The 15810-nt window shown below is 37.6% G+C and overlaps 1 protein-coding gene across 1 annotated transcript in view; it reads right to left on the reverse strand.

The window, feature by feature from the left end:
• Positions 1–327: 327 nt before the first annotated feature.
• OTOG (otogelin) overlaps positions 328–15810 on the reverse strand; it is an 84249-nt gene continuing 68766 nt past the window's right edge. The window contains exons 41-54 of the mRNA XM_010136612.1: positions 14578–14772; positions 13556–13768; positions 12717–12821; positions 12233–12343; positions 10910–11011; positions 10361–10459; positions 9382–9422; positions 8924–8999; positions 7805–7983; positions 6928–7032; positions 6371–6490; positions 6011–6056; positions 1768–1847; positions 328–528 (exon numbers count right to left, since the gene is read on the reverse strand). Of these exons, the coding sequence (XP_010134914.1) occupies positions 328–528; positions 1768–1847; positions 6011–6056; positions 6371–6490; positions 6928–7032; positions 7805–7983; positions 8924–8999; positions 9382–9422; positions 10361–10459; positions 10910–11011; positions 12233–12343; positions 12717–12821; positions 13556–13768; positions 14578–14772 (1673 nt within the window). The remainder of the gene's footprint in view (positions 529–1767; positions 1848–6010; positions 6057–6370; positions 6491–6927; positions 7033–7804; positions 7984–8923; positions 9000–9381; positions 9423–10360; positions 10460–10909; positions 11012–12232; positions 12344–12716; positions 12822–13555; positions 13769–14577; positions 14773–15810) is intronic.

Genomic DNA, 15810 nt, shown 5'->3' on the forward strand with positions numbered 1-15810 from the left:
AAATGCTGCTTGATAAGCTGGTCAGTGATTTCAAACAGCAGTAGGCTCCAGCCAAGGAGTGGGCCAGCCTTACCAGATGTGTTCTTTCTCTTACGGTGTCTCTCATGTAAATCACTTCACTTTTTAAGTTGGCACATATCACAAGAACTCTTAAAACAATCCCTGTGAATTAAGGTGAGGACAAATAACAATACAAATGATGCAAAGCCAGCCTTCAGAAATTTAGAACAGTCAAAAAATATTGGATTGGGTATTGTATTTTTAAGCTATTCAAATTATCTTATGCTGGGAACAGCTGGGCTTGCTGTTTTCTTTCCTTTTATGTTTTTAAGACCATTGGCAAGAACAATCTGTAGGCTCTTGGACTGAATAGGTGACCCAGGTTGAATTACTGGAGCAATACAATTGAACGGTTCGTCTCTGCAGCCCGAGCTCCCTGCAGCATTTGCAGAATCTTGCGTATGTGTTGATGTTGTAGTTATAAATGCTTGCAGACGGGCACTTTCCATCACACGAAACAATGTTCACCTTAAAACAAACATGAAAAATAATCAGCAGATTGAAGCAGCTAGGAAATAGTTAGGATTTCTCCAGAAAGTCCAAAGACATCAGGCACCCAAATCCAATGGCAAAGCAATGAAAAATTCGGTGGCATTTCCTCTAGCCCCTTAAAACATCCCAGAATGTGTGAGTAGCGAACTCTAAGGTAGGCTGCCCAGACAGGTCTCACTTATCTGACAGATTAATGATGATGTTCCTGTCAATCTCAGTAACAGCAGATTTTGGCTATTAACAGACAAGAAGTAATTTCAGGTTTGAATTTTAAGGTATTCATAACATCCTTGGCTTGAACATAGCACCACAACTGCCTGCAGCAAGAATTTGATACACTTGGTGTAGTGTTGCTATCTGCTGTCAGTAGGAGGAACATAAACAAACAATCGTTTGGAAAGTCAAGAGGAATTATTACTAATGTTATGTAAAAACTGTAGTACAGACTAACAGGAACAGTCACATAAAGAGATAATTTTTTCAAGTTTAATAGCCAGAATTTACATTTCTGTTCAATGAGACACGGAGACAATTTTCTGTCTGCTCAACAGTTCACTCTACAAAATGTACTGTCAAGAGTCATTTTAGAGGTTACAGCTGTTCCCCTGTACTCTTTTATTGCAGCTTTTCCAGGCGCTCTTACACATCTCACACGAGATGCCTGACTGCACCCTTGCTGCTGCTCACATCGCTTACTGCCCAGCAGGGCACTGGGGGTGTCCTCCTACAGCAAATCCTTTGGTAGACGCACACGGTGCCTCATTCGTCCTACGCAGTTCACAGTATGCTCGTGCTGCTGTCTAAAAACAACCTTTCTTCATGAAGTTGGCATTTAACTACTGTCCTTGGACAGATGGAAGACTAAACAAATCTACAGCTGTTTTAACTGTATTATATCACTGGCAAGATTCAGTTAAAGTTAATTTGCATATAGTAATTGCATTATAGGGTTAACTGAGACCTTGGATTTGCACTAAATCAACATGCACCTAAATGCAAACAAAACCACAAATCCCATCGCCCTTCTTATTTGAGAAGATGATTGCTGAGAATGTAGGGAAGCATTAAAACAGCTCTGTGAAACACAGAAACCTCTCTCTGTGAGAGAGAAATGTAGACAACAGCCTTATGGAATCTCTGTTTCCTGTCTTCCTTCTTTTTATTTCTCATATTTCTTCCCTTCTATTAAAAGAAACCGTGACATTATTTACTTACTGGTGTGTTACTCCTGCAGTCATTCTTGCGGATAGTCATCCTAACAGTCACCTTTTTACAGAATTTTCCATCTTCCTTACCTGCAAAATGGGCATTGATTCAAAAATATCAGCTGAAATTCTAAACATTTCAGAGACAAGAACATTCCTGAACATTTATGGGGTCAAGAGACCCAAAGGAGAAAATACCCAATACTTCACTGCACATACAAGACTTTGGCAAAGTGCTGTGCACTGTATCACTTTTAGAACTATACTATTCCATGCATTGAAGTACTGTCTCTCTGTATCTTTGATAACATTTATAAAAGGTTCATTCTTCACTCACAAGCTTTTTAAGACTAATTTCAGTCTTTCAACAAATTTTGTAAAATTTATCAACCACTCCCGTGAGAAGGCTCGTTAATAATGCATTTCATGCATTTTCTAAGAGATAGGTGTAACAAGCTTTAATAGCAGCAATTGCATTCCCCTGGTATAAACAATGTTTAAAAAACTTAGTAGTAGAAGCTGATGAAGAACGGCGCTTCAGGGAGCTTTGTATTTCTGTATGTTTTTATTAAATAAGAACACCAGAGAACAAATTGTATTTTTTATTCACAGTTTCGTTAGCATTATTTTCACAGTTTTTCTCACAGATGTACAAAGTCTATGGATGAAATAAGAGATACCAAGGAATAATGAAATGAAATGAGAAGTTAAACTTAGTTTAAGGGAATCCCAAGCATTTGAAGAAATTCAGTATAAAGTTCAGTTGTCAGAGATCAGAAAGCACAGTATCTTCTTATGACGATCCTCTCTGTGAAGAAACCACATGGTACCGCAGATCTGTAAGAGAAATGAATAGTCCATTCCATTCTAACAGCTTCCAGAGTTTCACAGCAGATTTCACACACCATGATGCAGTCCCACATGACTCTCCACTTACAGAGCTGCATTTTCTTTCATCCAAGATATCCAAGATGTTGACAAAAGGTGAGTACTGCTAGCTCCAGAAAAGCAAGGGCAAAGGTTTCTCACAGTCTTATTCATACTTTCTTCTTTTGCATTACACATGGTGTCTAGGATGGAGAATTCAGTGCAGCTGCGGCTGTGACTTCATCCAGGCTATAGTGAAAGTACATCATATCTCATAAAGAAAGAAATAATGTATTTCCATGCATGTACTTTAATGTCCAGTGGCTTTCGATGAGCTCTACAACATATGCTTTTCCTTGAACAACCTTACAAAATATGTGAACATCTTAGATATACCATGTTATAACAAGATTCTTTTTCACAGTCTGTATGGTTGAAAATCCTTCCTTGATTTTGGGTTGACTCTAACACTGTAGTCATTTACAGTGGCATCAATAGGAAAGAGTTAAATAAATTTCTGTGTCGTATTCCTAGAGTCATGAGTGTAATTTAATGAAGGATGTGCATCACTCAGTGATGTACAAACTTACCGTCAACAACATTTCTCTTACAGAAATATAGAGAGATGTTTCCACAAAATAAATGCCATACCACGTTGCATACCACGTTACACTTGAAATTAGCATGCTCTACTAAAATGAACAAAGGTAATCTCCAGATAATCTTGCTATTTTCAGTATACTGTCCTAACTATGGATGAGAAAGAAAAAACCTGCTTCTACTGTATAAGCCACTGGAAGCAAAACTATGTGATAGATCATCTGTGAAAACGTTGCTTTCATAGTAAGATTTAACAAGCAAAGCCATTAGTATCTATATTCTACTAGCACTGTAAACATAATGGAATTCACTTATCTTTTTAAAGACAGCAATTTTACACATGCAGCAAACTACAGACTATGCAAGTGCTTCCTACCAACAGTACATTGTTGGCTAACAACAATGCACCGCCCACACAGTGCAAAATGAAAAACAAACCCAAACCAAAACGTGAGCCACTCGGAACCATGAGCAGTTACACTACACTGCAGCTTTTGGCATAATTGGGTGACAAGAGGCCTGGTGCTTCTATCAGGGAGTACATTGTTGGAAATCAACAATGATGCTGTTCGGGTTGATCCTACTTATTTCCAGGAAAATGTACCTGTGTTACAGCTAGCATAGGCTGTAGGAGTGACTGGGCTAACGGGGAATGGGAGGAGCAGTAACACTGAAGAACCTGGTAACAATATTATATATTGAACAGAGCACATGTTACAGAGTATTCCCTATCAGTATGAAACATTTTTGAGTTACTACATTTTGGCATATTTGAGAAAAAAATTCAACCTTAAACTGTCTGTATATTCCAGGATGGCAGAATGGCTGAGGCTGAAAGGGACCTCTGGAGGTCATCTGGTCCTATCTCCCTGCTCCAGCACAGAGATCACTGTGCCAGCAGCTCAGGACCATGTCCAGGTAGTACTTGCATTGCTAAGCCTGAAAAACCAGGAAGAATTTGATCCACACTGGTATACATAAGACAGTCTGGTACCCTAAATTTAAGTTGTCCTTTGGGGCTACAAGAAAGAAACAGTAATTTCCTCTGAGCAGTGTTTGTAAATACTCTCTAGGTTTTGATGGAACTCCTGGGACTTAATTCTCAAACACCAATTAAAATTGAAAGCAAACACCGCAATGGTTTCTAATTGTGAAGTACTTCAAAAGAAAACAAAAACCTGATGAATCATCTCATAAAATGAGATGATTCAGACAATTACAACTGACTAACAACTCTTAGGCCAGGTTTGTTGGGAGTCAAAATGATTTGTGGAGGTATTCTGTTGTCTATAAACAGGTGTGAAGTCAAAACGGTATGAATTTGCTTGTAAATGCATCTCAGAAGTCACTGGATTTTTCAATGGTTTTGTTTTGCTTTGTGATGCGTGCGTCAGATTAATAACTAAGTTTTGTCTTAATTGAGAGTGTGGCTACAGCCTTTCTTTAAGTAGTAGCAAGATCTTCTGCCTTGCTGAAAAGTAGCTTGATGGATTTTTAGCAGTCTTAATAAACTGTTTGTTCAGAAGCTGGGCTTGCATGGCTGCTAAGACACTGAAGGGTAGTGCTAGACAATCAAAGACTAATCTCAAAGAGCCTATGGAGAATCGGCTACAGAACAAGTGCTTGAAACACAGCTCCATCACAGTGAAAAAAACATGAGGAGCTATTTCCATTCCCTTACAGTGAACAGGAGCAGGGAAAAAAGCAGATAAATCTTCCACAGTTTCAATAAACTTTGTACTACCAAATGTAATACATAGTGAGTAACATCAAAAGGGACCTCCCAGCTGGCAACATGTATATCCCACTGCAGTAGCTGCACCTGCGACCACATCTGGGAGTCAGGATTGTTCAAGACCCATCCCACTCAGCAGGAAATATCTGTACTTTCCCCCACCTCTCTCCCACACTATCTCCTACTGTCTTTAGCTCTTAGGTCGCTATTCCAGTGAGATTTTTGCACCTTTTTAAAGATAATACAACACTGCCCAGTATAAAAACTCATTTTCAATTACTTTTAACATTGTCCACTTCAAGTATTTGAGCTTAATTTCTTCAGGATAGGTGTCTGCCTCAGGCAAAGTTCTTCCTGAAATCAGCCAAAATGTTTCAGCTATGTACCAGTATATTAAGAAAAAAAATGTACTTAGCTCTTCATTTATATTAAGAATTAGCATATTTGGAACCTAGTCTTTAGAGAGCTTTTTATAGTTTATTTTTTCCAGAGGGCCTTTATTAGCTCTCATAGATGTCATAACATACCTATGGTAATCAAGGGGTTTTTTTTTTAAATTGTAAGTTCTTTTAAAAGATATTGCCTGAAAATTTCTGAACTATGTCTATTAATGAAACCTAAGGCCATATAACAAACAGTTATTTACATCACTAAACTGCACAGATCAACCTTAATTTTTACCACATATGAGGATATGAATGTAGGTGAAGCATGTTTTAAGGTGCCTTCCAAAACACAGTACCTTTTTTTTTTTATACAAAATGCAGTAACTAATATTTTGAGGAGTTTTACTTAACTACAAAATACTCAAGTAATTTTAGTGATTTGGCCATCCACAATCACGATCAGTAAACCTTTCCGTGTTAAACTACTTTTTTCTAATTTAACTCCACTAGTTTCACAGGTATTCACATGAGTAAACCAGGGAAAAGCACAGCCTTTGAAATCAGTGGATCAAGCTTCCATGCAGGGAAGAATCAACCTTATTTCTAAGATAACAACAAATCAAAGAGACTTGTGAGGCAGGAAGTGTTATTAATTAATCACTTACATGTTTTGCAGCATCCTTCTAAGAATGGCACAACATAGCCTCCAACCTGATCAGGAAAGAAATAGAGGAAAAGACTTGATTTTTTCGCACATCCATTCCCATGTGTCTGCACTATTAGAAATATCTCCCAGATAAAGCTCTGTAATGGTATTCAGGCAAATGCAACACTCTGGTGAACAGATGAAGATTTGGCTGTAAATGATTTAACTTGATGGTATAAGCTCAAGTAAGTATTACATGGTTGTCACTGAATGCCACTATACATCTCCTCTTTGAGGTAAAAACGTCTTTTGTCAGGGTCAATGTTTACATGCAAACATGAATCATTGCTGGAATGGAAAAAATTAATTGAACACTGACCTTCGCACATTCAGTTTCATTAAAGGGTGGGCAGCCAATTGAAGAGGAAACTGTAACTGGTCCTATTGCTGTGTTAGTGCATTCGTATCTGATGCAGTTTGAAACCCAAACAGTACCAGGCTGTTAAAAATTGTAAAACAGAAACTTTATTCAGCAACTCGGCAAAAACAGTATCATAAGTATTTATAATACAATTTCATTGAATGTGAACTTGTCTGAAAAAAAGTAAAACCTATAGTAAAATATAATTTAGATGCACCATAAAGTTCTGTTTAAGTACAGAACTTAAAAGTCCACTATATATAATGTTAAGCAAGGTCTAAAATACTCCAGCTGATGTTAATTCTCTGATATATCAAAATCCCTTAATCTTTGTAGACAGCTATATGATTCACTTTCCAATAAATTAGTCTTGTGTACATGCAAAATTACTCCTAGTACTTGGCCAAATAAAGCTGCTCTTTGCACATTTTATATGGCAATGTGTGTACAGTATCTTGTCACTTTTTTTGTTTACTTCTAAACATTTTGAGGAAATAAGACACATATAAACATACCTTAAAATTGGAAACTGTGCCATTGCTGAAAGTGTGGAGACAAGACAAGTTCCTACAGCTACCACAGCAAGTTGTTAAATCTTTTGGAGGCTGATAGACTTGGTTCTGCCAAAATCAAATAGATTATTCCTTCTATGACTCCATCCTGCAGCTCAACATTTTACTACTTTAGCAGGCAGATTTTTTTTCAACTATCTGATTCTAGGGACAGTTTTCAAATAACTTTCAAAACTGCATAGTTACATCGGTACGTACTGTATGTTCATGAAGCTTTTATAAAATACTTTTACATTAAGTAAATAGGGAGAAGTTCCAACTCAGAGAATGAGTTTTCAAGTAAGTCTGACAGCTTACTTCAAGAACCACTGAAATTTTGACTTTTCACATATTAGACATCAAGTACATAATTAGAAAAAGTAATCTATATAATATTCCCATCATCACTAATGTATCATACTTTGTAAAAAGACAGGTTATCATTTGTTTATTTCATAAAGCTGTTTTCACCACATTCAGAATTCGTCATCTATTTATAATTATTCTCTTCCCAAGTCTTATTGAGCTTATGTCTACCAGGAATTTATACCTGTTTGTGCATAATGCAGCTGAAGTTATACAGGGATGCAAGGTGGCAGTACACCATATACACTAGTTTCTGTGAGATTTGCACAGGGGATAAAACAGGGAAGAGAGACATTTATAGACTTGTATCGGAAGTGCGGTAGCTCATCATTACAGAGAGGTCTCATAGTTATTCTTCCCATATTGTTCCTATGACTCAATAATACAGTTCCTATAATCTACTCAACAAAACCCAACAAAATGTAATTGAGACCACTAGTTACAATATACACGTCTAAAATTCTGTATTTCTTACAGCTTTGCATTTGACAGCACAGTCTATTGAAGACTTATTTATTTGGTAGTATTTAGTGGAGGGATCAATCACATTTGTACAATAAGAAATACGGCAAATGCCATCTGCACTGTGTTCCATGATTGACTGTCCAGGAAGCAGCACACCTCTCTCACCACTCAGACAAACTTTGTCTCTCACTACAAGAAAACACAAAAATAAACAGCATGCTCAGGACAATCAACTTGGTATCAAAACTCCGTTAAAAAGTGTTCCAAATAGTAAAACAGGAATGGAAAAGCTACTCTACCTCTTTAAGATTATGGGCCAGATTTTCAAATATAAACCGTTAATAGTAGGTAGTCTAATGCTTCACTACAACTGCCAAATTATTTCAAATATAACCATGCATGAAGCCTAAATAAATACATAATATCCTGTTAGCTGCACCACCAAAATGACAGCGCAGGCCATGTCAATTGATTTGTTTTATATATCTACTTCAGAATAAGACATGCTCTTGAGATAAGTCTGTTTCTCCCCACAGATTACTGAGGGCACAGACGACAACTAGCTCAGAACTATACATCTGTGTTGTAGAAATCTAGGCAGGGGCAATCCCAAATCTATTGGCCAAATGAGCCCCCCAAAGGAATTATTTTCCCTGGGTTTGCCCAGACACTCATGGGCACGCTCTAAGATGAATTTGCATGGTGCTGAAGGCTATCCTTGATCTTGTAAAGCACACAAACATGTCTACAAGCTCCCGAAAAGTCCTATAGTGGGTTACCTAGCGGGACTTGTCTTTGTGGGGACAAGAATATGTTTTAGTTTCTTGCTGGAGTTTTTACTCAGCAAAATGCCAGCTGCTTAGTCAACACCACCCAACTTCTCCAAAACTCTGTCTGCTATTTGCCAGAGACCTCCTGCTACAGGAACTAATAGAATACAAGGAGAGGTCATAATCATCAAATATTTAGTAAGAAGTCCTGTTTTCTTGCCTTTTCTTGTGCTGTTTGTGAATTATGTCAGTCAGTCTTTTCCTTCTTAGTAACAAAATTGAACATTAAATTTATAATTCCTAATTTACCTTAGCACTTGAAAGGGTATGTTTTTGAATTAAACTATTTTCTGACTTACCACATTTGTACTTAACACAGTTACAGATATTTTCAGTACTGTTCTGAAACTGTTCATCTATCTGAAGTTTCTGCCCCTAAGTGTATAAAAGGAGAAAAAAAGACAAGTCAAACAACAGCGTTTTCTTATCAAAACATGGAAGCTTTAAAACATTTAGTTCTGACACTTTAAATCCAAAATTTTACCCTTGGGTGCATGAAAGCAGTTCCACTCTACAAATGTGTCAGAGCTGGATATGGTCATAAACTCCAGAAATATCAATACTATACAGTCATTTTATTCTACAAGATACTTAACGAGCTTTTTAAAAATAAATATATCTTCTTGTAAAGCAATTTAAAAAAAAAAGAGAGAATGACATGGCATTTCATATTTCACTGATAAAATTATTAGTAAGATACGAATAAATAGATTTATTAATAATAAAAGAGTGCTGACAAAGAAGATTAATTTCATACCAGTTTGCACTGAGGTTTGAGGATTGTTTCGCATGCACATTCTAAAACAAAAAACAATAAAACAAATAATAGTTTTGAAAGTTATATGCCCTTTGCCTAAAACAGCATCAGAGAGAGTAGATATTTCAGACTTAAGTCATCACTGAAGATGTTCTGCTGGTTTTTTAAATATAACCATCTGGGGAGACCAAAATTATGTTTGATTTCTATTCCATTCAGAAAACTAATACCAGCTTCTATGATCACCTTCACTTATTACAACAATTCACACCATTGTATCAACTGGAGGCTTCACAAGCACGTTAAAAAAAATGCTCATTCTAGCTGGTGCGCCTTGCAGTGATGACAATCATTCAAATTGATACAAACCACGGATAGTTGTGTGTAAGGCATCAAAGAGATGTATGATACATGACCATCTGTGTAAATGGGCAAATTCCTGACCTGTGAACCTAACCTTTGTTTTTTTCAGCCATAAATAATTCACTAGTCGTAGTGGGTTGACACTGGCTGGATGCTGTAGCACATTTTCTTCCCTTTCTTAAATTCATTATCGCAGAGGCACTACCAGTATTACTGATGGGCTCACCCTTGGCTAGCAGCAGGTCTAACTTGGAGCCAGCTGGCATTGGCTGTGCTGGACACAGAGGAAGCTTCTAACAGCTTCTCACAGAAGCCACCCCTGCAGCTTCCCTGCTACCAGAACCTTGCCATGCAAACCCAATACACTAACTCTTAAAAAATTTTCAAAATAAGTCACCCAGTTTGGACAGGCAAACTCTACAGTATGTTATCAGCCAGAAGAAACAAAAGAGGCAGATTAAGAAGTTCTGTGCTATAGATGACATGTCTATATCATTTGTGCATGAGCAGATCACAGTGGTATAGCTGGCTGAAACCAGACTTAAACCCAAGAGGCCAAAGTTCTTGACAGTGTCTTATCGTCTAAGGCAACTTGAATGAAAATCAATCATTTTACCACATGTCCGAAAGGGGCAGCACTTCTCTGGGCTCCATACCTCCACCAAAGACATGCCTAGGATACACTTGAAATCAGGACAACGATGTATTTCACAAACTACAATTAGAGAAAAGGAAGTCCAGTAAACACAAGATTATAATATTTTGATAAACAGAAATAAGAATCAAGACACAGTAAATTACTTATCCATAATAAATACCCTTAAAAACATCTTCCTTGAAAAGACTAATAAATAAAATTTCATTGTCAGCCATCAGGTAGCAGTAGGGTGGAGTATACCTACTCTAGGCAAATGTTTAAACAGTTTTAAATCTCCAGAATTTGGGGCCTGAAATAACTCGTTTTTCTCCATGACACACGTATTCAGATAATTCTTTAGGAAGTTTTAAAACTGTAGATTATTTGTTCAGGACTACAGATGATAGCTTGCTTATGTGTACAAGTGGAGCTGTATCTCTAATCCACCATTTTTGGCACTGAACATCCACTCTACAAATTTTGACGTGTTCTCCACTACTTAAAATAATAAAATCAAGTCAAACTTACTACATTGGTACGTAGGGCAACACCTCTCTGTAGTGTTGGTATCCACAATAAGAACTTCTCCTTCTTGACATTTGGGTATTTGATCAGAGCAAGGCCCGCATGCTGGAGAAAACAATTATTTAAAGCCAATACATAGGAAGAGGTTTTACTATTGCCTAGGAAACATGCCTGTAAGTTTGTCACAGACACACATGAAAGAACAGATACTCTGAGTTCATTCCTTATAGTCCCTCTACAAGAAGCTAATTTTCAGTGCAGCTTGCCTTTTCTCTGTCCCCTGCTATATAGAACATGCATATTGTTTGTAAGTCAGATCACAACAAACAGGATTTTCTCTCCCTTTCTATTATGAAAAATTTTGCTAGATTTTTTTTTCCTACTAAATCACCGTGTTATTTTCCTGTTATTTCACCCTGTTATGCTCCTCTGCCCAAATTATAGGATCATTGATCCCCAGTAAAGGGCATTTCCTGTGATCCAGTGTTATCCTCCCACTTGAACACATATGAAAAACACAGCAGGCATGTTTTAATACTTTCAGTGCAAAGACTCATTATCTCACAAAAGAGACTTAAGGATGCTGTGTGGACAGTGAGAGGAGCCAAACACAGCAGACTGCTATCACATGATCAAAGTGACCCCCTGATTACTGTAAATAACAGAAATGTAATCCAAGTTTTATATTAACACTTGAATTTTTGCACATGGAAGAGCTAATCAAGAGTGCAGCCTTTGACTGACAGATATCTAAGTGCAAGAATAGAGCGAATTCAATAGAACCTCATTATTACATTATCATCATATAGAAGACAACCATATGGTAGCACTAGAACTCCTATACTGATGCCAAAGGTGCAACTTCATTAAATCATTAAAGACCAAACCCCAAAAGAACTGAACAAATTTGCATAATACTCTTCTATGGTATATCTACCATTGAATAATACAGGCCATAGTTGATATAACAGGATATAGGGAGCAAGAGCACAAGTAACTTCAGTCGTCTTCCAGATAAAATATTCATGCAGCAAATATTCATGTCCACACCCTGTACACGGACAGCCTCTCAAAGCTGAGACTGCCTCACACGCACAGACTTCACTACCACTCCCCTACATGACCCAGGAATAATACTCAGCACAAAGCTGTTCTGTGAGTCTTGGTGGTTGTTATAATCTCTTTTATTTTGCAAACTTGACACCCATTTTTTAAACCACTTTGATGCCTTTTGATATTGGGAGAGCTAAAGTAAGTTCACGGAGCCTTAATTGGCAAGATAATAGTACACATCATTGCATATGAAAAATCAGCCTCAATATATACCACATATATAGGAGATGCAGCAGGTATTCTCCACCCGTGCAGCAATTAGTGTTTGATCATCTCGACAGTTTGGTATCTGCTCCATTGGTTCACATTTTGCTGGATCACATTCTGAAAAAAGTAGAGCACAGGTATTTCTTCATACAAAATACAGCAGTCCCCCTTTGTTACGCTATATCCCTAAGAAATGGCAAAGCGGAGCAGAGAAATACTACAAGATATTTTAGAAAAACCTTCACCTTCGATCACAACAGTGGAAAGACACATTCACGCCTGCTTGTTGAACACAAGACTCCTTCACCATTACAGCTTCTCCAACTGAGGCACAGACCAACCCTGAGCTTTTTGATGAAAGGGAATTTTGCAAATGGCCATACTAACAATGATGTCTACACTAACTACCTTCCTGCTGCTAAGCTGATCTATTTAGTTCACCGAATGTCTTTTTGGGGATGAATTTTTTACTTTTTCGAAATAAACCTACCACAAACGTAGTTGGGACAGCACGATTCTTCACTGTAGTAAGTGACCAGCTTTTCCAACCCGTTACACTCAGGCATTAGGGGTTCACAGAGGCTCTGATTACAAACTGTTACATAAAGGAAAAGAAAAAAAAAACACCACCTTCTAAAATACCGTATGCATTTATAAGTCAAGTAGAGCAGTATTTGCAGTTTGAATCCACAAATCTCCAAATAACAACAAGCATATGAAAACCACAACAAACTAGCAAAAACTGAGGCAATATTCAGAAGTCTCCAACATTTGCAACACTCCCCATGGAGGCAAAGATAAACTAGAGCTAAGTCCTTGTGAGAATTTAAATAATTCCTGGGGATAACTCATTGCAATATCATCCCGGGTAGCCACAACATGAAGACTGTTTGCAATTTCTTTTTGAAGATGGACTTTCTAAGCTAAATAAAGATTAAAAAAAGCTTTTACATCCTTTGTTTACTGCTTAGTTTGTATATTAGGAAAACTATCGTGTGATCTTCATTTCTCAGAATTGTATCATTCATTTGTATTTGGATATTAAATCAGTAGCCTGTACAGCTGAGAGAAACAGAATTCATAACCAAATAAACACAGTGCTATTTCAGTCCTTATAGCCCTTGTCCCCTCTACCTCTCCACCAAAACCTGCTGGATATTGAGCCAAAATGTACAAAGCTTCTACAGTTTTCTATGTAATCTGTAAATTCAAACCAAACTCATTTCTATTCACTTCAAAAGTAGGATGTGTAACAGGAAGACAAACCACAAAGAAAGGATATCTGCACATTCAAGTGGGCAGTGTTCATAATCATTAAGGAATACTTACTACAGATCTTCTGCAGGCAACACGGATGACCACCAGGAACAAGCAGGGCCACTTCTGCAAATCGCTGACAGTCTACATCATGGATATCTGAACAGTTGTACTCCACCGGAATAATGGTCTCGCTGTCAACACATTTTTGCATACAGCACCCGCTCAAAGAAGTTTTCCAGATCTCACCTACTGCATGGGGTGCTCCTGAGCTGTCTGTACAAGCTAGAACATAACAGAAAATGGAAGTAATTAGTTTTTACTTCAAATTTTGACCACCATTTTCCTCCACAGCACATGTGGATCTAGGAAGCGTTAAAATCCCAGGAGTTTTAATGCCATTGCCTATCCCCATCGCTCCACAAAAAAGTAACACAGTCTGAGACTGAGTTTGTGTGGGAAAGCAAGACACTCAATACCCTCCAGAGAATCAGAGCCTCCACTTTGTTTTGTGTCCCCACTGCGAGGCTAGTTACTTAAAATCCCAGTCCAAATCCTTTGTTTTCAAAGCAGTGATCTGAGGAGTCGCTTGTATTTTGCACATGGCAAAACTTACTAATTTACAGTGCTTTAAGTAATCTGATTTATAATAAACTGTGTCTTTAAGGTTTGTGGTGTTAAGTCCTCAATTTGGTGTGCTCAGGCAGAATTGTAATGAGAATTAATAGCAATGCTGGCAAAAGAAATATAGGACATATATGTGTGTTATTCAAAATGTGTAATTAACTGCTGCTGCCTGTCTTTTGAACGCCATTTAGCATCAATAGATTGAACCCCTGGCAAAGGGCTAGGTGAAAAGGAGGCCAAGACTAACATACTTAGAATACCAGAATACATAAACATAAGCAAAAACTTCCATCTTGAAGAGCTTCCTCCCGCTGAGAGAAATTACTGTTTACCGAGTATCTAGAGTCCTCTACTGAATGACACATACAGAACCCACACAACATCAGGCCAGAACTTGATTTATTACTAATGAAGTATCTGACCACCAACTTGCAGATAATAAAGAAGAAAATTACATCCAAATATACCACATTTTTCTTCAGGAATACAGACAGCAGTATGAGCTCGGTGAAGGATGGTCCCTCCAGCACAGACACAGCCTTCTGTCAACACTGAGCAGGAGTCCGAGTCCAGAGAAGAAACCTCATTATTCTGACAACTATCTGGAACCTCACAGGCACCTATACAAGCCTGATAGGAGAAGTCTTCAGGGCAGGGGAAGGCTAGGAAGGAAATAAAAAAATCACTCATTCTGAAGTTGTAACCACATGAGGCAGTACCTGAAAGAAGGCATTACTGTCGTCTTGTCAACTTCCTGTGCTTGCAAGTTCAGTAGGATCTACCAACCTGAAAGCCTGATACAGACCAGTTACCTTCTACAGGACAAATTCAAACAAATGGAAGTCATGAGCACTTTTACTTCTCTTCTTGTTGCAACATTTTCATCAGGCTTTACTGCACTTTGGCAGTAGAGATACCAAACCACGCAACCGTGTTGACTCAAAGTAATTTGAACTTCAAAACCATTTGTAAGTACTACACAGATTAATTACACAGTGTTCCGAATCATTCTGAATACTTTGCAGTGATTACTAAAGACAAAGCTTTGTCAGTTACTACAATACGGTAAGGGGAAATTCAGCATTGTTTTACGTGGAATAATAAAGAATGGGATGAATTCTTTACTGTATTTAATAGATACCCACATTAATTACTCTCTTGTGTGTGTTATTTTTAAATAAAGGAACTCAATTCAATTTAACATTCTTTATACTGTTAATGTAAATTCACCAGCATGTTATGGGCACATGCAGGAATAGACAAAAAAAGCATCTCATTTTAATTTAACTTTTGCTGTTGAAAACTTAACATGATCTTTCATTGGTTCAAAATAGAGATTAAAGCTGCATAACTATGGCAAACAGAGAATGACTACAAATGCCAGCAGTGTGGCTCTATGAAATGCCAAAATATATTATCCTCATCATGTAATGATACCTAAATCATACAGCAATACCATCTGGAATCATGGTAATGAAACAAAGTCCAGTTCACAAAGGGAGTGTCTGCTCAAAATTAAAGAATGTTCCAGTTTAAAGAGTAATTGAGAGAGGAGATTGATTTTATTCAGCTCCTCACTACTAAAAACGGCCATAACGCCCCACAGGAAATATCTGTTAGAGCCCTATAAATAGGCTTTTAGAAACCAGTCTACAGCACATCTACATTTAGTGACCACAAAATCCCGATGTGACTTCACC

This window comes from Buceros rhinoceros, unplaced genomic scaffold, assembly GCF_000710305.1.
Source record: "Buceros rhinoceros silvestris isolate BGI_N320 unplaced genomic scaffold, ASM71030v1 scaffold7720, whole genome shotgun sequence".
NCBI lineage: Eukaryota > Metazoa > Chordata > Aves > Bucerotiformes > Bucerotidae > Buceros > Buceros rhinoceros.